At 45.1% G+C, this 23321-nt stretch overlaps 1 protein-coding gene across 1 annotated transcript in view; it reads right to left on the reverse strand.

Annotated features, from left to right (window-relative positions):
* LOC137534197 (VPS10 domain-containing receptor SorCS3-like) overlaps positions 1-23321 on the reverse strand; it is an 872207-nt gene that overhangs the window by 507573 nt on the left and 341313 nt on the right. The window contains exon 4 of the mRNA XM_068255595.1: positions 5187-5345. Coding sequence (XP_068111696.1) covers positions 5187-5345 — 159 coding nt within the window. The remainder of the gene's footprint in view (positions 1-5186; positions 5346-23321) is intronic.

A 23321-nucleotide genomic window follows, 5' to 3' on the forward strand; every position in this document is an offset into this window, starting at 1 on the left:
CACAGCTGTCAGAAAGACTGACTGATCGCGGCCTGGGCCGGCTGGGAGAGCGGCCAGGTGATCAGAGCGCAGTGTTACATCGGCGGCCAGGGCACCACGCTCCAATATAGATGAGCAGCTGTCACCGAGAGAACCATCGCTGCCACCAACAAGAGGCATAAAACCTCCACGCTGGAAGTAAATCATTGATAAGACGTGTCAGGCAGCTGCATCGTCGCTGTATATTCTGCCTCTTTCTTTATTCAAACAGTTTATTTATTTATACTGTCAAACATCAAAATGCAGATTGTGATTCTATTGTTAGATGCAGGCTGCCAGAGAGCCGTCGCCGATATATTACATTCTGGAGCGCGAAATTAAGAGACGCCCGATTCGTGAGCGGAAAATGATGGCAGACCTGGACGGAAAATTAAACGGCGGCCATCGGGAAACGGCGAGAGCGCTCCTGCGGCTCCAAATGAATGCAGCGAGCCAGACACGTACAGATCGTTACATGATCGGGGGATCAGTAATTCGGGCATTAAACCGCTGTAAAATGTGCGCTGCGTTTGTATCCGAACAGAAAGTACACACAATTACCATCCATTACGTGACAGGCTTTGTTTGTTTTTACAGCAGGAGCTCTGATAAACAAATTGACAGATGTCAAATATATGCAGAACTACTATTTTTGCCCATACATGGGCCAATTTGTCCAGCTGCCTCAATAACTTTGATAGTAGTGGTGTTTCCTCTCTTAAAATTTACTACATCTGATCACCTGGCTAGTAAAAAAAAAGAAAATGCCCACACAGCTTGGCAATGACAGCTTTTGTTGCCATACTGCTGCCCACGTCACTGCTCTGTGCATAATCACGCGCATGCACAGTGTATTCTCGGTTACAGGTCAACTGAAATGGTATAAATTGTAGGCCTCCTACACACGGCAAGTTTTTGGGGTATGTAGAGGACTCCCTCATCTACCTCTGTGCAAATTTTCAGCCCTGGGCCCTGTTTGTTTAAAAGATTGGTTTGTATGCCATATCTCGGAACCCGGCAGGACTCGGGGGCTGCATATTTGCACAGAGGTAGATGAGGGGGTCCCCTCCCCTCCATACCCTCAAAATTTGGGGGGTGTAAGAGGCCAACAATTTAAAGAATTTAAGGTGAACTGTAAGGCTACATCCACACTTGTCCCCTGCAGAACGGATCCGTTTTTGTAAACAATTTTTTTTCTCTTCGTTTTGATAGAAATAGCTATTTTTGCAGGGACGTTTCCAGTCCGTGGAAACGTCCCCAGCCCTTGCCGTGGGTGGAGGGGCCGCCATGCTGAAGGGGAGAGCAGGCAGTAAGGGGGCAGCGGTGGGGATGGGGGTTGGTCCCCCCCGATCCCTCACCTGTGCCCCCCTCTTCCCCGCTCCCCCTCCAGCTAGTTTCAATCATTTAAAAATCATTTAAAATAAATATAATGTAGCAGCCGGCGAGCGGGGAACTTACTTCCTTGCGTCCCACCGCTGCCGCGTCACTTCCTGTAATGCCATCCAATGAACATCAGAGGACGGCATTACAGGAAGTGACACGGCAGCAGTGGGATGCAAGGAAGTAAGTTCCCCACTCGCCGCCTGCTACATTATCTTGATTTTAAACGATTTAGAAATGTGAAACTAGCTGGAGGGGTAGCGGGGACGGGGGACTCAGGTGAGAGAGGGGGGCTGTCCCCCCTCCCCATCAACTGCTGTCACCCCTGTCCTGCCTGCTATCACCCTCCAGCATGGCGCCTCCCCACCCCCCCAGGCTGTGACACAGAAACAGATCAGTTTCTGTGTCAAAATTTGCCTGTGTAAAGGGAAATCCGTTTTCCCATTGCCACAACTCAGTGGGTCAAGCAATAGGTTTGAGCGCCTCAAACCTATTGCTTGACCCACTGAGTTGTGCTCCCATTTTTGCCTGAGGAAGCGAGGTCACGCCCGCGAAACGTGTTGCATTTGTGGAGTTGAATAAATTATTTGACAATTCTGTTTTATTGAGACTCAAGTGAGTTTTCTTTTTTTGTAAAAGGGAGGTGAGTCCACCAAAACATTTTACTCTACTCTGGCGCCTCTGTATACCGAGTTTTTGCAGTAGAATAGGAATACATTTGTGGTTGGAGCAGGGCTGTAACAACCATACTTTTATCCCATTATATTTATCCCATCTTATTAGCTCCACTCTGTATATTAATGGTAAAAAAAACAGCGCAGTATAAGCACCTACTCAGAGTGGAGACCTCGGGCAAGACTCCCCAACACTGCTCCTGCCTATACAGTGCGCCCTAGTGGCTGAAGCTTTGGTACTTTGAGTCCGCTAGGAGAAAAGCGCAATGTAAATGTTCTGTGTCTTGTCTGTGTCAAGAGAAAACTTGTAGCAGTAATATCAGGCAGACACAATACTATTAAATAATACTCTCACAGTTGGATTACATTTAGCCAAGAGACTCTTCTGTGATCACTCTCTTGTCTTTCTCTGCGTATCTATTATACTTCAGAAGACTGAACTGAGGGAGAAGCATAACTCACACATATGTGCATTGTTAAGACAAATTGTTAGACAGACAGGAGGAGTAGAGTATGTAAAAGGCTGATGTCATTTTCCCTCTCTTACTGAATGACAAAGTATCTCCTAAAGCCAGCTTGTTACAGCACAGAGCAGCTCAGTCATTGCTATAGGCTGCTGCAGTACACGTTTTCTGATGAAACGGGCCTTGAGGAGGCCAAAAACCTATAGACAGTGGCAGAACAATAGGGGATGCAGAAGGTTGTGACCGCACCTGAGCCTCTAGACCTGAGGGGACACTTCCTCTTCTAGCTGCTACCTTAGTTCTTCATTGGAGCTATGCAGGTAATGATCTCTGACACCTCTATGTGCGGATCAGTGTATAATGGCACACAGCGCCTATGCATACAAATGGCGCCGCATTAAAAATATACACTTATCGCTATTTATCGTTAGTACTGCATAATGATGGCGCACAGGGAAAAAAGAAGAAAAACGGCACACAGTAACGTTATTTATCAATAGTGCCGTTCATATGCCAAACAGCAGACTTTATTGCGCACAGTGACGTTATTTATCAATAGTGCCCTACATAAGCCAAACTGCAGAAGTTAATTAACTGCAAAACAGTGAATGGATTTAATGTAACACTCTCAAGGTTACATTTAGGCACCACCAGGGAAGATTTAGGGTTAGGCACCACCAGGGGGGTGCTTAGGGTTAGGCACCACCAGGGGGGTGGTTCGGGTTAGGCACCACCAGGGGGGTGGTTAGGGTTAGGCACCACCAGGGGGGGGGGGGGGGGGGTTAGGGGTTAGGGATAGGTACAGAGAGGGTTGTGTGTGTTAACGCTAAATAACAATAAGGCTTTAACGTTAAATAGCAATAAGCGACAAACTGATTAGCGGCAACACTGTGCGCCATTATTCTCAGGCACCATTTTCAGATGGACCCCTCTATGTGTGCCTTGTGTAGAGCAAGTGGAGTAGTGTTGTGAGGAGGCGCCCAAATGTATATATAGTAGGAGAACTAAAACTCTTAACATATAAAAAGAAACAAGAGGTATCTTACCTCTCTGAAGGACTCACAAGAGTGGTAATCAGGGAGCCGTTATTTAAAATTAGCGGTATTACTGTTGACAACGTGTTTCACTGGACGAAGCCCGCTTCCTCAGGTCATTAAAAAACAGTCAACCTTTCCTCAAACCGTATGCAGCACGTGCGCCGTGTAGAGCAAGAACACAGGTGTCGTACTCTAGTCCTCAAGGTCCATAGCCATGCCAGTGTTCATGATGGAATGAAAACTCGAAAAATGTGTTCTTCTACTTTATAAACCAAACTCTTCCTGACAATGATGGATTAAGATGAAATGGGCCCTAGACAAGGTCATAGTTTTGACTCATCCGCATGGTCCTTTTGTAAATGTGAGGTGAGAGAAAGGACAGAGAAAGAGGGAGTTGGGCCCTCTCGAATCCACTAGGCCCCATGCACCTATGTAATCAACCCCATCAATTCACTTGAGCTGTACCAAAAATGTGAGGACCTCGAACCTTGGGGCCTGGATTTTGATATCACTGCTATAGAGTTTATCATTAAAGGGAATCCAAGGTGAGAGGGATTATTATACATGCAGCAATACCTCCCAACTTTTTTTTAGATAATAAAGGAGGACACTTTAAGACACAACTAGGATGGCAGTTCCCTGAAAGTTTACCCCTCAAGGCCTCTCCCCTGTGCCCCTTCAACCTCAAGTACTAAGCTTTGACTGCCTACCATTTCAGTGCCTATGACTTTATGCCCTTCCCCTTAATTGCCAACCGAGTGCCTATTACTTCCAGCCCATCCCTTGGGCGCCAACCTCAATTTGTTTCTCTGTGTGCCAACCATCTCCTGCTGGATACCTACCAGCTCAAGCCATTTTCATCTTTGGTTTCTTCTAAGCATCTTCTTTCTCGACCCCTCCACTACTGATGCACACTAGCTGAAACCTTCTCCACTTGGGGACAATACGGTGGCGTAGTGATTAGAGCTCTCGCCTTGCAGTGCTGGGTCCCCAGTTTGAATCCCAGCCAGGTCAACATCTGCAAAGAGTTTGTATGTTCTTCCCATGTCTGCGGGGGTTTCCTCCGGGCACTCCGGTTTCCTCCCACATCGTAAAAACATATAAATAACGTAATTGGCTTCCAACTAAAATTGGCCATAGACTATGATACATACACTACACGATACATGCATAGATATAAGACTTTGGTAGGGATTAGATTGTGTGCCCCTCTAAGAAACAATTAAGTGACAAAACAATATACTCTGTACAGCGCTGCATAAGATGTTGGCGCCATGGAAGTACTAAATAATAATAATAATAATAACCCTTTCAATGGTTATAGATAATGTGTCCATATTTGTGGGAAGGTCAGAGAGGTGGTTACACTCATATGTGGATTTGATTTTCGCGCCTGGGTACACTGGGCATTTCAACGTGCTATAGTGTGCTATAGCTAAAAACAGAAGTTTATTTGATTGAAGAAATAATGTTCTGGCCTACATGAACTTATTGTGAACAGCACAGTACAGGCGACCTGTTGTCAGAGTCTTGTTACATGAGAATCGACCATGCATGGATGACAAGATGCCACCCAATTGTTTGCAGACATGATTCACATTGCTGGTCCTCACCTTCTGGTCCAGGCTGTACGCCAGCACCCAGTCCTCCTGCTTGGGGTGAAACAAGAGACTTTGGATGTAGAAATTGATTCTGTATTTCTGGTAGGTGGCTCCAGCATCTGAACTGATCCATATACTGCTCTCCACATCGGGGTCACTAAGCAGCATGATCTGCAAAACAATACAAGATAGAATATAACAACCAATATCCATTCCACTCATGCTGAAAACCACATACAGTGTACACCATTAACCCACATAAATAAAACATCACTCATGTATTTCCTCGTCCTGCCTCTCTACCTTTATTACATTTCGTAGGCTCAAGTACGTGGTAGTGAATGAGAGATAACAGAATCCGGGCACCGACCGCAGGCAGCAATGTAGTATCACCTTTATTCCATTCCCAGCAAACTTGACAGTATATACAGTGTAATGAGCCTGACAGCAGTTTCGCAGGTTAAAACCTGGTTCGTCAGAGGCAGAATACTTTCTACCTCTGACGAAGCAGGTTCAACCTGCGAAACGGCTGTCAGGCTCATTACACTGTATATACTGTCGAGTTTGCTGGGAATGGAATAAAGGTGACACTACATTGCTGCCTGCGGTTGGTGCCCGGATTCTGTTATCTCTTTCACTACGACAACAGATGCATGTCTGGAGGCAGGATCATTGCACCTGCTTCTCCCAGCACTGCCTAGCAATCTAGTGCCGGTCTATCCTCTCCTATTGCCTCAAGCATGTGGGTTTGGTATTTATTCTAATACTACGTGTGTCATCCAACGAAGCGGAGCGACCCGCAAAACGACTCCCAGGCCATCTTCCCACCCCACTCGGTGTCTGTCATTTTTGTTGAGGATGAACTAAAGGGTGAAGTTTTACTTGAAAATGCACCAGTGCCCGGATCCAAGCTTCTCTGAGTATTTAATGTGAGTTGGTCAAGATTAAAGGAGACTTGAACTCAGAACTTCCTCTCTGCTCCAAAAGATAAGCAACAGCATAATAACCTTTAAAAAAAAGTTTCTTTGTGACAGCTGATATAAATCTTGCAATAAATCTGCAGTGTTTCTACTTCCTGTTTTAATGGAAGCAGACATATTGTTAACATCCTGTGTTTAAAAATTAGCTGCTCTGCCGAGGCAGATGAGATTCCTAAGAGATAAAATTACAGTTGTGATTGTGCACAGATGAGGGGGAGTTACACAGGCTAAACTCTCTAAATACATACAGGGTGCATTTCTCTCTGTTTTCCTTCTGTCCAGTGCAAGAGTTCAGATCCACGTTAACGAAAGGTTGTCTATAGTTTAAAGGGGTGCAGATCTCTTGCACAGGGGCACCCTGTATGTATTTAGATAGTTTAACCTGCCTAATTCCCCCTCGTTTGTGTCTAATCACAAGTTGTAATTTGATCTCTCCTCTGTGCCACCTGACTACCACAGCAGATAAGGCAGATAAGCTCATTTGAAAGCACAGGATGTGAACAATATGTCTGTATTGCACAATTTGTATCAGCTGTAACAAATAAATGTCTTTCCTTAAGGGCTTGTTCACATCTAGGGAGTTTTCAGCCTTCTATAAGGCTCATATCAGCGCATTTCATCATCAAAGCAGTGCCTAGCCATTTTGGGGGCGATTTTGATCTAATGGAAGGTATAGGAAGAGTGCTAAATGCTCACAAAATCGCTTTGTGCACGATTTTAAGAAAAAAAGACAATGGGCCTGATTCACAAAGCGGTGATAACTCAGTTATCACGCCTAAAAGACTTTAGGCGTGATAACCTTTGCACTAGCAAAGTTATCACCGCTTTGTGCTCTAACTCGCGCGCAAAGTCCCATAGGGCTTAATGGGCACTTCGCGCGAAGCACGGTGCACAGCGCGCGTAGCGCACAGCGCTACGCGCGCAAAACTTTGCGCGCGGGAGTTCACGCGAATTCCTTCAGATCACGCCTAAACTAAGTTTAGGCGTGATAAAGGGCTTTTCACAGGCGTGCAAAGTGTTTGCACCGCTTTGTGAATCAGGCCCATTGTATTTATTATTTTCCGGGTCAAAGAGTTCACTTCCTGACTTGCGTCATGAAGTGAATAAAAGAATTTAAAAAAAAAAATAAAAAAAAAAATCGCTCTGCAAAAGTACTTTAGAAAAGAGCTTTTTTAAAAGCGTAGCACTGTGAGTGCGCTCAGCATTGCCATTGCACCCTCGCATGTGTGAGAGGCGGCTCGAAGTGCCCCTACTTCTCTCCCTCCCTCTGCAGAAGCTTTAACAGCAGCAGAATAAGGCCGTCTAAAGGGGGCACATCTGGCTATCTAAGCAGGGTGAAGCACATCTGCCTAACTAAAGGGGCACACATTTGGCTATTTAAAGGGAGGCACATCTGGCTATCTGAATGGGGTAAGGGAGCACATATAGCTAAATAACTTTCGACTCCACCCATGACCATGCCCACATTCTGATGTGTGGCCATGCCCATTTTGTCCAGAGGAGGGGGGGTCGCAAAAACTGTCTTTATTCCCAGGCGCTGAAAACCCTAACTACGCCTCTGTCAGGTCCGCTTTAGTTTTCACACTCATGTATCTTTTTATTTACATTTTGCAGCACAAAGCCCGCTCTCTTCTTCTCCGCTATTTCTCCGGTTACTGTGCCTAGGCAAGAAGGAGCATGACACACTACAGCATGGCGGTGATCACAAAGACAGCAAACAGACGACAGAGAGGGAGCGAAAGTTAGATTAGCGCACAAGTCACACCAGTACAAATATGACAAACGCCAGAAGATCGCCCCCAGCCACGGCGTGTTAGATTGCCGCTGCTTCAAGGGCTGCTGCAGATTCTGTGCTACATAAAACACAGCTGAAGACAGCTCGCTCCGTATCTGCCGCTATAAAAGTGCTTTATGCTCATGAAGTTGATGTACGGAGTTGCTTTTACAGGAAATGGCATTAACCTTTTCATGGCTAGACGAGCTCGTAACATTATCCGCGAGAGCCAATAAACACATCTTCAATCTGCTGATGGCGTTTTAAAAGAAATTTTGAACGTTTACTATTCAAATAAGCCGAAGCTTGTAAACACCGCTACACACAGCCCTGTACACACTCCACACATACAGACATGTACACACCGCTACACACAGCCCTGTACACTCCACACACACAGCCCTGTACACACCGCTACACACAGCCCTGTACACACTCCACACATACAGACATGTACACACCGCTACACACAGCCCTGTACACTCCACACACACAGCCCTGTACACACCGCTACACACAGCCCTGTACACACTCCACACATACAGACATGTAAACACCGCTACACACAGCCCTGTACACTCCACACATACAGACATGTAAACACCGCTACACACAGCCCTGTACACTCTCCACACACACAGACATGTACACACCGCTACACACAGCCCTGTACACACTCCACACATACAGACATGTACACACCGCTACACACAGCCCTGTACACTCCACACACACAGCCCTGTACACACCGCTACACACAGCCCTGTACACACTCCACACATACAGACATGTAAACACCGCTACACACAGCCCTGTACACTCCACACATACAGACATGTAAACACCGCTACACACAGCCCTGTACACACTCCACACATACAGACATGTAAACACCGCTACACACAGCCCTGTACACTCCACACATACAGACATGTAAACACCGCTACACACAGCCCTGTACACACTCCACACATACAGACATGTACACACCGCTACACACAGCCCTGTACACTCCACACATACAGACATGTACACACCGCTACACACAGCCCTGTACACACTCCACACATACAGACATGTACACACCGCTACACACAGCCCTGTACACACTCCACACATACAGCCCTGTACACACCGCTATACACAGCCCTGTACACACTCCACACATACAGACATGTACACACCGCTACACACAGCCCTGTACACTCCACACACACAGCCCTGTACACACCGCTACACACAGCCCTGTACACACTCCACACACACAGCCCTGTACACACCGCTACACACAGCCCTGTACACACTCCACACACACAGCCCTGTACACACTCCACACACACAGCCCTGTACACACCGCTACACACAGCCCTGTACACACTCCACACATACAGACATGTAAACACCGCTACACACAGCCCTGTACACTCCACACATACAGACATGTAAACACCGCTACACACAGCCCTGTACACTCTCCACACACACAGACATGTACACACCGCTACACACAGCCCTGTACACACTCCACACATACAGACATGTACACGCACCGCTACACACAGCCCTGTACACACTCCACACATACAGACATGTACACACCGCTACACACAGCCCTGTACACTCCACACACACAGCCCTGTACACACCGCTACACACAGCCCTGTACACACTCCACACATACAGACATGTAAACACCGCTACACACAGCCCTGTACACTCCACACATACAGACATGTAAACACCGCTACACACAGCCCTGTACACACTCCACACATACAGACATGTACACACCGCTACACACAGCCCTGTACACACTCCACACATACAGACATGTAAACACCGCTACACACAGCCCTGTACACTCCACACATACAGACATGTAAACACCGCTACACACAGCCCTGTACACACTCCACACATACAGACATGTACACACCGCTACACACAGCCCTGTACACTCCACACATACAGACATGTACACACCGCTACACACAGCCCTGTACACACTCCACACATACAGACATGTACACACCGCTACACACAGCCCTGTACACACTCCACACATACAGCCCTGTACACACCGCTATACACAGCCCTGTACACACTCCACACATACAGACATGTACACACCGCTACACACAGCCCTGTACACTCCACACACACAGCCCTGTACACACCGCTACACACAGCCCTGTACACACTCCACACACACAGCCCTGTACACACCGCTACACACAGCCCTGTACACACTCCACACACACAGCCCTGTACACACTCCACACACACAGCCCTGTACACACTCCACACACACAGCCCTGTACACACTCCACACACACAGCCCTGTACACACTCCACACACACAGCCCTGTACACACTCCACACACACAGCCCTGTACACACTCCACACATACAGACATGTACACTGTTAGGGAGTTGACATTTTCGCATCTCCAATTGGAGAATGAAAATCGGAATTCGGAAGCTTTGGACCAAGCAGGGAATGCAGAGTCAACTCCGCACAATGGCGTAGTGCTTAGCGCTGGGCCCTCCAGTTCAAATCCCAGCCATGGCTTTATCTGCAAGGGGTTTGTATGTTCTCCCTGTGTCTGCATGGGTTTCTTCCAGGCACTCTGGTTTTCTCCCACACCCCAAAAACATACAGATAAGTTAATTGGCTCCCCCCTAAATGGGCCCTAGACTGCAATAAATACACTACACAATACATACATAGACATATGACTACGGGAAGGGGTTAGATTGTGAGCCCCTTTGAGGGACAGTTAAGTGAGAAGGCAATATACTCTGTAAAGCGCTGCAGAAGATGTTATAAATACTAAATCATAATAATTATTATTATTTAGCCAATTCAGAGAATGCAAAATATGACCAAAAAAAGGACTCCTCGTAAATCAGAAAAACAGAAATTGGAAATCCGAGGAATCGGTAATTGGCATTGGCGGAAATCTTAATTCTCATGGAGTCAGGAATATTTATTTCTGATCATTCCTATTTACTGTACACATACATACAGGTATCTATACAAATATACACTGTACATCTACTGTACACATACATATAGGCAGCTATACAAATACACACTGTACATCTACTGTACACATACATATAGGCAGCTATACAAATACACACTGTACATCTACTGTACACATACATACAGGCAGCTATACAAATACACACTGTACATATACTGTACACATACATATAGGCAGCTATACAAATACACACTGTACATCTTCTGTACACATACATATAGGCAGCTATACAAATACACACTGTACATCTACTGTACACATACATACAGGCAGCTATACAAATACACACTGTACATCTACTGTACACATACATACAGGCAGCTATACAAATACACACTGTACATCTACTGTACACATACATATAGGCAGCTATACAAATACACACTGTACATATACTGTACACATACATACAGGCAGCTATACAAATACACACTGTACATCTACTGTACACATACATATAGGCAGCTATACAAATACACACTGTACATATACTGTACACATACATACAGGCAGCTATACAAATACACACTGTACATCTACTGTACACATACATACGGGCAGCTATACAAATACACACTGTACATATACTGTACACACACATAGTTCTATACAAATACACACTGTACATATACTGTACACACACATAGTTCTATACAAATACACACTGTACATATACTGTACACATACATACAGGTATCTATACAAATACACACTGTACATATACTGTACACATTCATATAGGCAGCTATACAAATACACACTGTACATATATTGTACACATACATATAGATATCTATACAAATACACACTGTACATATACTGTACACATACATGTAGATATCTATACAAATACACACTGTACATATACTGTACACATACATGTAGATATCTATACATATACACACTGTACATATACTGTACACATACATATAGGCAGCTATAAAAATATACACTGTACATATACTGTACACATACAGGTATCTATAAAAATATACACTGTACATATACTGTACACATACATACAGGTATCTATACAAATACACACTGTACATATACTGTACACATACATGTAGATATCTATACAAATACACACTGTATATATACTGTACACACACATATAGGCAGCTATACAAATACACACTGTACATATACTGTACACATACATACAGGTATCTATACAAATACACACTGTACATATATTGTACACACACACAGCGGCGTAGCTACAAACCTCTAGGCCCAGATGCAGAATCTGGATGTGGGCCCCCCGGCAACAACAGCCCCCCCCTCCCCCGGCAACACCCGACGCACAAACATATCCGAATCCCTCTAGCCAGCTATAGGTCCCCCCAGTATAGGTAGCCAGGCATAGGTAAGCCAGTATAGTTGCCCCCGGTATAGGTTAGCCAGGTAGGTGCCTCCAGCATAGGTAGCCAGTATAGTTGCGCCCAGTATAGGTGAGATAGACAGGCGCCGCCGGTATAAGTTAGATAGATAGGTGCCCCCAGTACAGGTTAGCTAGGTGGGTGCCTCTAATATAGGTAGCCAGAATAGTTGCCCCCAGCATAGGTTAGATAGGTAGGTGCCCCCCAGTATAGGTTAGATTAAGTAGGTGCCCCCCATTACAGGTTAGATTAGGTAGGTGCCCCCAGTATAGGTTAGATTAGGTAGCTGCCCCCCAGGATAGATTAGGTAGCTGCCCCCCAGGATAGATTAGGTAGCTGCACCCCAGGATAGATTAGGTAGCTGCCCCCAGGATAGATTAGGTAGCTGCCCCCAGGATAGATTAGGTAGGTGCCCCCCAGTATAGGTTAGATTAGGTAGGTGCCCCCCCCCCCCAGTATAGGTTAGATTAGGTAGGTGCCCTGCAGTATAGATTAGATTAGGTAGGTGCCCCCCATTATAGGTTAGATTAGGTAGGTGCCCCCAGTATAGGTTAAATTAGGTAGCTGCCCCCCAGGATAGATTAGGTAGCTTCCCCCCAGGATAGGTTAGATTAGGTAGCTGCCCCCCAGGATAGATTAGGTAGCTGCCCCCAGGATAGATTAGGTAGCTGCCCCCAGGATAGATTAGGTAGCTGCCCCCCAGGATAGATTAGGTAGCTGCCCCCCAGGATAGATTAGATTAGGTAGCTGCCCTCCAGGATAGATTAGGTAGCTGCCCCCCCTCCCCCCAGGATAGATTAGGTAGCTGCCCCCCCAGGATAGATTAGGTAGCTGCCCCCCAGGATAGATTAGGTAGCTGCCCGCCATGGTAAATTAGGTAGCTGCCCCCCAGGATAGGTTAGAGTAGGTAGCTGGCCCCAGGATAGGTTAGAGTAGGTAGCTGCCCCTCAGGATAGGTTAGAGTAGGTAGCTGCCCCTCAGGATAGGTTAGAGTAGGTAGCTGCCCCCCAGGATAGGTTAGGTAGCTGCCCCCCAGGATAGGTTAGGTAGCTGCCCCCCCCCCCCCCCAGGATAGGTTAGGTAGGTAGCTGCCCCCCCCAGGATAGGTTAGGTAGGTAGCTGCCCCCCCCCCAGGATAGATTAGGTAGGTAGCAGCCCCCCAGGATAGGTTAGGTAGGTAGCTGCCCCCCAGGATAGGTTAGAGTAGGTAGCTGCCCCCCAGGATAGGTTAGAGTAGGTAGCTGCCCCCCAGGATAGGTAGCTGCCCCCCCAGGATAGGTTAGATTAGGTAGCTTCCCCCCCAGGATAGGTTAGGTAGGTAGCTGCCCCCCAGGATAGGTTAGGTAGGTAGTTGCCCCCCCCCGGATAGATTAGGTAGGTAGTTGCCCCCCCCCCCCAGGATAGATTAGGTAGGTAGCTGCCCTCCAGGATAGGGTAGGTAGGTGCCCCCCCCCCCCCATAATGGAGGGAGGAGCCGCAGCCGCGGGGAGGGCAGCCCGACCTCTCCCTCCCTTCCTCTCCCCCCCCCCCCCCTCAGATGCAGAGTGAGCGCTCACGGAAGCGCTGTAGGCAGAACTCACCTCCGTCCCTGGTTCCAATCGCCACTGATCTCCTCCCGCTCTGTATAGATGCTGATACACACACTGCTGGAAGCACTGTGTGTATCAGCTTCTATGCAGAGAGGAGAACGCAGGGAGGTGAGTTCTGCCTACAGCGCTTCCGTGCGCGCTCACTCTGCATATGAGAGGGGGGGGGGCCCGGGGAGAGGAAGGGAGGGAGAAGTCGGGCTGCCCTCCCCGCAGCTGCGGCTCCCCCCTCCCAATAGCGTGCACGGGTCGCATGGCCGCATGTGCCTCCAAACGGACATGGGCCCCCCGGGCCCCTCCCCCTGCCTCCTCAGGAGCCGGGCCCGGTCGCCATGGCGGCCGTTGCGACCGCGGGCCCTACGCCATTGCACACACATATAGATATCTATACAAATACACACTGTACATATACTGTACACATACATGTAGATATCTATACAAATACACATTGTACATATACTGTACACATACATACAGGCAGCTATACAAATACACACTGTACATATATTGTACACATACATATAGGCGGCTATACAAATACACACTGTACATATACTGTACACATACATATAGCTAACTATACAAATACACACTGTACATATATTGAACACATACATATAGGCAGCTATACAAATACACACTGTACATATACTGTACACATACATATAGGTATCTATACAAATACACACTGTACATATACTGTACACATACATATAGATATCTATACAAATGCACACTGTATATATACTGTACACATACATGTAGATATCTATACAAATACACACTGTACATATATTGTACACATACATATAGGCAGCTATACAAATACACACTGTACATATACTGTACACATACATACAGGTATCTATACAAATACACACTGTACATATATTGTACACATACATATAGGCAGCTATACAAATACACACTGTACATATACTGTTTACATACATACAGGTATCTATACAAACACACACTGTACATATACTGTACACATACATATAGGCAGCTATACAAATACACACTGTACATATACTTTACACATGCATACAGGTATCTATACAAATACACACTGTACATATACTGTACACATACATATAGGCAGCTATACAAATACACACTGTACATATACTTTACACATACCTACAGGTATCTATACAAATACACAGTGTACATATACTGTACACATACATATAGGCAGCTATACAAATACACACTGTACATATACTGTTTACATACATACAGGTATCTATACAAATACACACTGTACATATACTGTACACATACATATAGGCAGCTATACAAATACACACTGTACATATACTTTACACATACATACAGGTATCTATACAAATACACACTGTACATATACTGTACACATACATATAGGCAGCTATACAAATACACACTGTACATATACTTTACACATACATACAGGTATCTATACAAATACACAGTGTACATATACTGTACACATACATATAGGCAGCTATACAAATACACACTGTACATATACTGTACTTATACATATAGGTATCTATACAAATATACACTGTACATCTACTGTACACATACATATAGGTATCTATACCCACTGTACATATACTGTACAGACACTGCAGTTCTCACTGTATACAGACAGTCCCCTACTTACTAACAACTCTAATTACAAATTCCCCTGGTACAAAATATACAGTATTGTTTTTGTTTATTTTTGTTGTTTTATGTTACAGTATTGTATAAACTGCTGTAAGCTGTTTAAAACAAATTTAAAGCATGCTGAAAACAAAACAAACAAAAAAAACCCCACTGTTTATGCTATAAATCCAAATCTAGTAAAGTAAACCATTTAATTATGCTTCACTATGTATAGCTCTGGATTCAACCTACAAACAATCTCCAACCTACAAACAATCTCCCGGTAAAGCACTTGTTTTTGTAAGTAGGGGATGAAAGCTCAGCAGGACGCCAGGCAGCTGGTATTGTTTAGGGCCCTTTTACACTAGCAGGTGATTCCTGTGTTGCATTACCCTATTTTCCCACAAGGGGCAGCATAAGTCTATGGAGACGTTCATGTTTATTGCGGTCCTTTGCGGTGCGCAGGAAGTATCCGATCCGACGCAAGGGCAACAGCGCATTACTGACTGCAAGCTTAACCCTCTGGGGGCCGACTGCCTATCCCCCCTTAAGGGCCAGGGCATTTTACGTGTAGGAGGGGGGTACACGTTTGGGGGGTCAGGCAGCCAGATCCCCAGTAGAGTTATCTAGGCATTAGTGTTCCCAGTATAGTAAGGTGTCCCCCATATTGCCAGCAGCCTTTACTCACCTTCCTGGATCCTGCGATGAACTTCATCCCAATCAGTAGCTGATACCCCTTTTCTCATGAAAAATATTTTCCTTTTCTCAAACGGATCATCAGGGAGGTCTGTATGGCTGATATTGTGGTGAAACCCCTCCCACAGTGTGATGTCAGCACCTCACAGCACTGAGGTCCTGACATCACACTGTGGGAGCCTTGTTGTGCTGTTTCCAACTGACAAAAAAGCAAGCAGCATCTCCTTCCACTGACATCACCTGCCAGCAGTAAAAATGTCACCATGTGATAAATGTCAGATTGTAAATCAGGGAGAGGAAAGATTTTACAATGGGCAAATACTGACTAAATCATTTATACATAATTATTGTAAAAATTAAGCACTTTTTTATTATATTATTTTCACTGGAGTTCCTCTTAAACCATTATATTTGACGTGGAAACACTTTCTTTACACAGTGCTGCAGCCTCTAATAATTTTATTAATTCAGTGCAAAGAAATTAAGCCATAATTACACGGTTATAAAATGATTAAAGTGTCTTCTGTCATTTTATGCACTTTTTTTAGCTTTACCGGTCGTGCTTAATTTTTTTTTAAACAGCCAAAGCTTATTAAAGAAGCGCCAGATTTTGTTTTATTATTATTATTGTTGAGATTTTTCTTTTTAATAAGTGACATTTTCAATTCAAGACTTGCAAGAAATTATATTATTAATTAGATTTCATACTTTCCACAGCTTTGAATTTTAATCCTGAGATCAGAATAAATTGAGCAGAAAATGAAATGATTTAATATTATGTCTGTTGACGTGTATTGCTGCAGAGACCCGAGTATGTCAGAAAACATCACAATACTGTATTCAGCTAAAATGAAGGTAAATACTCCATTCTTATCCTCCTAGACCTTTCAGCAGCTTTTAACACAGTGGATCAGTCCCTCCTCCTCCAGTCCCTCCAGTCCATGGGCATTCATGACCACTCCCTGACCTGGTTCTCATCCTACCTCTCCAACCGCTCCTTCATGACCTCCTTCAATGAGTACTCATCCACCCCAACCACCTCTCAGTGGGAGTCCCACAAGGCTCGGTTCTTGGCCCCCTACTGTTTTCCCCTTACACAACCTCCATTGGCAAGGTTATATTCGCCTTGGGTTTTAACTATCATCTGTTTGCAGATGACACAGATTGCCATGGACAAGGTCTTCTCCTGCCAATCAGCCATCTCCTCCTGGATGACCGCTAGGTACCTGAAACTAAACCTGGACAAAACAGAATTTATGTTCTTCCCACCCCGGCCATCCTTGAACCTCCCAGATGTGCATGTCACTGTTAACCACACTACCATTCGCCCTACCTCTCAAGCCCACTGTCAGGGTGTCACCCTGGACTCCCCACATCCAAAACCTCACAAAGTCCTGCAACTTCCACCTTCGTAACATCTGTAAGATTCGCCCTTTCCTGACCTCTGCCACCACCAAACTCCTCATCCATGCCCTCATAATTTCCCGCCTTGACTACTGCAAAGCCCTGCTGTCTGGTCTCCCTATGACCCGAACAGCCCCACTGCAGTCCATCATGAATGCGGCAGCCAGAATTATCCACTGCTCCCATCGCTCCACCACGGCAGATCCCCTCCTAGAATCCCTCCACTGGCTTCCTATCCAGTCCAGAATCAGATTCAAGATACTGTGTCTGACCTACTAATCTGTCCACAAAACCTGTCCAACCTACATTTTCGATCGTACTCAGAGGTACACACCTAGCCGCTCACTCCGCTCTTCCAATGAACTTCGCCTGACCGTCCCTCGCATCACCCAGTCCCATGCACGCCTCCAGGACTTCTCAAGAGCTGCTCCAACACTAAGGAACTCCCCATTAAGGCAGCTCCCACCTTCAACATCTTCAAAAAGGCCCTTAAAACGCACCTTTTCCCTGGTGCTCTAAACCCGCAGCTGAAATCTGGTCCCCCTACCTTTTGTGTCCCTACCTCTATCTCTAGATTTTAACAGCCAGACAGGCCATAGCAGTAATGCTCTTAAAGCAAACCTGAAGTGAAAAAAACCTTATCATATAATGAATTGTATGTGTAGTATGGATAATGAATAGAACATTAGTAGCAAAGGAAAGAGGCATCCTCTGTCTCTAATACTTTTAGCCATAGACCCTGAACAAGCATGCAGCAGATCAGATGTTTCTGGCATTATTGTCAGATCTGACAGATTAGCTGCATGTTTGTTCCTGGTGTTACTCAGAAACTACTGCAGCCAAATAGACCAGCTGGGATTGTTTAAGGCTCAGTCCACACTACATACGGTCGCAGAACGCGGCCCGGGCTCCGGTTTTCAAAAAAAGAGAACGTAAATGGATAAAAAAGAGGGGGTATCAGCCAGTAGGGGGGGTGGGGGCACAGCAGTGGGGAGGGGGGTCGGACCCCCCCTACCTCACCTGGGTGCCCAACTTCCGCACTCTCCCTCCAGCTACTTCTGTTAAAATCATTGCCTGGGGCGAGTGAGGAACTCACTCACTTCCTTGAGGTCTACCGCTCACCGCGTCACTTCCTGCAATGCCGCCCTCTGTACTTCAAAGGGTGGCATTGCAAGTAGTGACACAACAAGCGGTGGAACAAAGAGATGAGCGAGTTCCCCATTCGCTCCAGGCAATGATTTTAACAAAAGTAGCTGGTGGGGGAACGCAGAAGAGGGCACCCAGGTGAGGGAGGGGGGGGGGGGTCCGACCCCCTCCCCACCGCTGTGCTTGCTGCCCCCCTTCCTAGCTACTACCCCTACAGCATGGCAATCTGGATCTCCATCCGTTTTTTGTATGCAAAGTAGCCTGTGAAGAGGGAGATCCATTTTCGTATTTCCTTGCCCTACCCCTCTGTGTATCCGAGGCCTGTAAAAAAACCTGCAAATCCGGATCCTTCGTTCAGATTTTCAAAGCGGATCCGTTTTTGAAGTGTGTGCTGCCGCTATTTTTAAAGAGTAACTATCGGGCATAAAATCAAAAATCAAATCTCTATTTTTATATGGTAAACGAATAAGGATGCTAACCAGGCAATCCAAAAGTTAAAAATCGCTCTTAATTTTCTCCTCAATATAATATTTACCAGGTCCCCTGGCTCTAATTTGGTACATCTGCCGCAAAAGAGAAGTTGCAGTGCATGCTGGTTGTTTCCCCCCCCCCCCCCCCCCCTGTTCTCTTCATACATAACTAATGCAGTCTGATTGGCTGAAGTTTCTTTCACTCCCGGTTTCCACATCTCTGTTCCTCTCTGATTGGCCAATATTTCTTGTGCTGAGAAGCTGAGAAAGTGACTCAGCTGAAATCCGATCCATACAGATAAAACATGTCTGCAAAGTCACACAATAATTTGTGAGGATGCTGCACACAGCTGCAGAGCTGTGTGGGAGTGTCTGAAGACTGAGAGGGGGGCATACATACATACATACACAATCAGGCAGAGGAGAGGAAACGGAGTAAGGAAAGAAATAACATCAGGATTGGCTTCAGACACAGGGATTCTAAGATGGAAACTGACAGAAACAGAATTGTCTTTATCTACTATATAAAACTCACTGAAAAGAAAATCAGAATACAGAAAAGTTTAAACTTTTGGATTGCCTGGTTAGCATCCTTATTTGTTTACCATATAAAAATAGAGAATTGATTTTTGATGTTATGCCTAACAGTCACTCTTTAACATTGGTATCCGTGGCTCTGGTTTTGGTCCGGGCCCAAAAACGGAGCCACGGATACATTTTTAAAACAGATATCAACCGAGCCTAAAAGGAAATAAATATGGCAGCCTCCATATTCTTGTTGCTTCAGTTGTACTTTAAGTGTGCAAGTCTCCTTAGACTTGCATTGCCCTTGCAGCGGGGAAGCCTAATGCTGGGTGACCGGCGGGGAAGCCCAACAATGGGCGATGCAGTCTGCCATTGTGCAAGGGGCCTGAATCTAATAAAAAAATTTAAAAAATTGTAATGTGTGTCCACATTTAGTCGTTGGTGGGGGGGGGGGGTAATGGATGGTCAATGTGAGAGTTAGGTTACAATAGGATATAGTAGAATATTGGCAACATTACCGATATTCTACTACATCCAGCGAACAAAACAACAGTTTGGCTTTATCGTGTGCAAAAAAATTCCAAGCGCTGTTTTTAGATGTACGCAGCAGAGGGTACTTGGAGTAGCCAACATTCTCTAATATAGAGGGGGTCATTATGTTTGAAGATGAGAGACGAGCAGCATTCTAGAATCAGTGTTTCCCAACATCACCAAAGCATGAAGTACCTTATAAAGTGTGAGATGCATCAAGTGTCCCTCCCGATGTGGTAAATATCCCTTCAAGCACCCCTTCACACATATGTATTTCTTTAAGAGTCTCCATAACTGTGTTTAAATGCTTTCTAAACATTCCCTATGCTTTTTTTATTTACCTCAAGTAATTTTTATGAATTTCCCATAAATATTAAACAGTATCCAGTCACAAATAAGCATTCCCTATGCTTTGAATAAACATTCCCTATGCTTTTAATTGACCTCCTTAGCAGTAATCCTGAGTCTGCAGCACAGGGTGGTAATCCCGTGCCTAAGTTACATAGTTTCATGCAGGGGCTGCTATAGATCTCTCTGAGGTATGTTTTTCTTCTTGTTTTTAGGGCCTAATAGCTTGTGAAAAAATTGCACGGCTTTTAGACCCTAAATCTGGAAATAATCATAACGCCAGGGAGGTTAAAGAAGAACTTTAGCAAAAAGGGGAAAAAGAGAAGTCAATACATTTTAAAGTGAGAAGTTAAAAAATAAAAGAGCGATCAAGAAATGATTGATATTTGCCATGTAATTTGTCCATGTTCCACAATGAGCCTGCATGGAATCATCTTTACATAAAAAAAAACTAAACACCACCAACTGCCATTATCTATAACTACACCCCCTAACAATGTGATAGGCTAAACATTTATTGTTTTTTTTATAGATATACATCTGCACATAGGGAGATACTGGTTCCTTGGCAGTTGGAAACAGCTGTTATTTCCCACAATGCAGCAAGGTTCACAGACAGCAAATTGTCAGGACCATGGTCGTGACATCACACCGTGGGAGGGGTTTCACCCCAATATCAGATGATCTATTTGAGAAACAGTAAAAAATGATTGTGGAAAAGGGGACATCTGCTACTGATTGGGATGAAGTTCAATCCTTGGTTACAGTTCCTCTAAAATAATTATTAAGATTTGTTTATACAGTATATATATATATATATATATATATATATATATATATATATATATAGATAGATATAGATAGATAGCTATAGTATATCTTCTCAAAATTTACTGGAGTGAAGTACAGTATATTGTATCAAGCTAAAGTACCCCCTTTGCCCAATACAAGTACCCCATGGGGTAGACCGTATCACATATTAAAAATGTAGGCTCTGTAATACAACAACATAAAGGTCACAGGAAAATCGCACTGCTCCATTTCCTATTTCATACACCCTATGGCACACTGCAAGGACCGGGTAGTTTGCCTAGCTCCGCCCCCTGCTCAGTGGCATGCTCCCTTCTGCACAGGAAGTATGTCATTAGTGTTCCGACGATCTGTGCATGCATATCACTATTCACTACTGCAATAACGCTAAATAGAGGATTGCATTGGAGTCAATGGCACTACAATAAACACACTGCAGAGTCTACATTACCTCTGCATACCGCAGGTGCTGTGGCCAGTTTTATAGAGACTTATGGCCACTGTGATGTGGGAGCGGGTGGGGGAGATTACCGCAACATGGTAATGCACGTGCAAACTAGGGTGCAAACTACTTAGCACTCTAGTTTGCATGTGCAAAGCTTTTAGGTGTGATAACTGAGTTATCACGCTTTTGTGAATCAAGACCTTTGTATTTTATGTCATTTCAGTTCCGCCTTAGGCAGATTTTAGTTTACATTGATAAATAGTTCAGAGACAGCTAGATGAGACCCACACAGACTGGGCCTCATTAAATGTATTTTTCCCTGACCATCCACTGACTTACGGGTGAAAGATCAGCGGATCTGTTAAAGGGCGGCCCCTCTAGTCGCAATTATCAGTCTTTAGCAATTGCATGCTGCCCACTTAGATTAATTGCTTTTTATTAAGCGCCTGTAAACAGACGTTGGTCGTAGAGAGTCTCCTGCCAGAACCCGGCGGTGCCGCTCTGAACGGCCACAAGGATGAGGAGATGTTATGCCGAGGAGCGTCTGGGATATACCTTGTGGCGTATTTAAACTCTGAAAATATCAATAACGTTCAGGAAATTGGCAGAGCTTATTGCGGAGGAAATCGTATTCCAAAAATGTCTTCTCTCAGCTGGAGGTCAAGGAGTAGAAGAGGATTTTGTAAAAACAGCATTTGACTTTGGCAATCAAAAGCCATCAGAACTTTAGCACCACTAGATGCACTCCATGGGCATATGTGCCGCTGAGAGAGGTAACTACCGAGGGGGTAGAACCTTCAACCACAGAGGGGTCCAGTGCGGGGGGGGGGGGGGGGGGAGGCCAGCCCTTTATCCTGAAACAAAGGTGCCTGGTAAAAACTGCACCGCCATAGGCGGCAATATTAAAGAGACTCCGTAACAAAAACTGCATCCTGTTTTTTATCATCCTACAAGTTCAAAAAGCTATTCTAATGTGTTCTGGCTTACTGCAGCACTTTATACTATCACTGTCTCTGTTATAAATCAATGTATCTTTCCCCTGTCAGACTTGTCGGCCTGTGTCTGGAAGGCTGCCAAGTTCTTCAGTGTTGTGGTTCTGCTATGAACTCCCCCTTCCAGGCCCCTCTATGCACACTGCCTGTGTGTTATTTAGGATTAGAGCAGCTTCTCTCTTCTCTCTTATGTTTTACAAGCTGGATAAATCGTCCTCTGAGCTGGCTGGGCTTTCACATACTGAATAATTACAGACAAGGGCAAAGCTGTTTGCAGGAAGAAACAAGCAGCCTGAAACTTCAGTGCATGAGAACAGGGGAAAGAAACACACAAATGATCTCTTGAGATTCAAAAGGAAGGCTGTAT

Source organism: Hyperolius riggenbachi, chromosome 10 (assembly GCF_040937935.1).
Source record: "Hyperolius riggenbachi isolate aHypRig1 chromosome 10, aHypRig1.pri, whole genome shotgun sequence".
Taxonomy (NCBI): Eukaryota; Metazoa; Chordata; class Amphibia; order Anura; family Hyperoliidae; genus Hyperolius; species Hyperolius riggenbachi.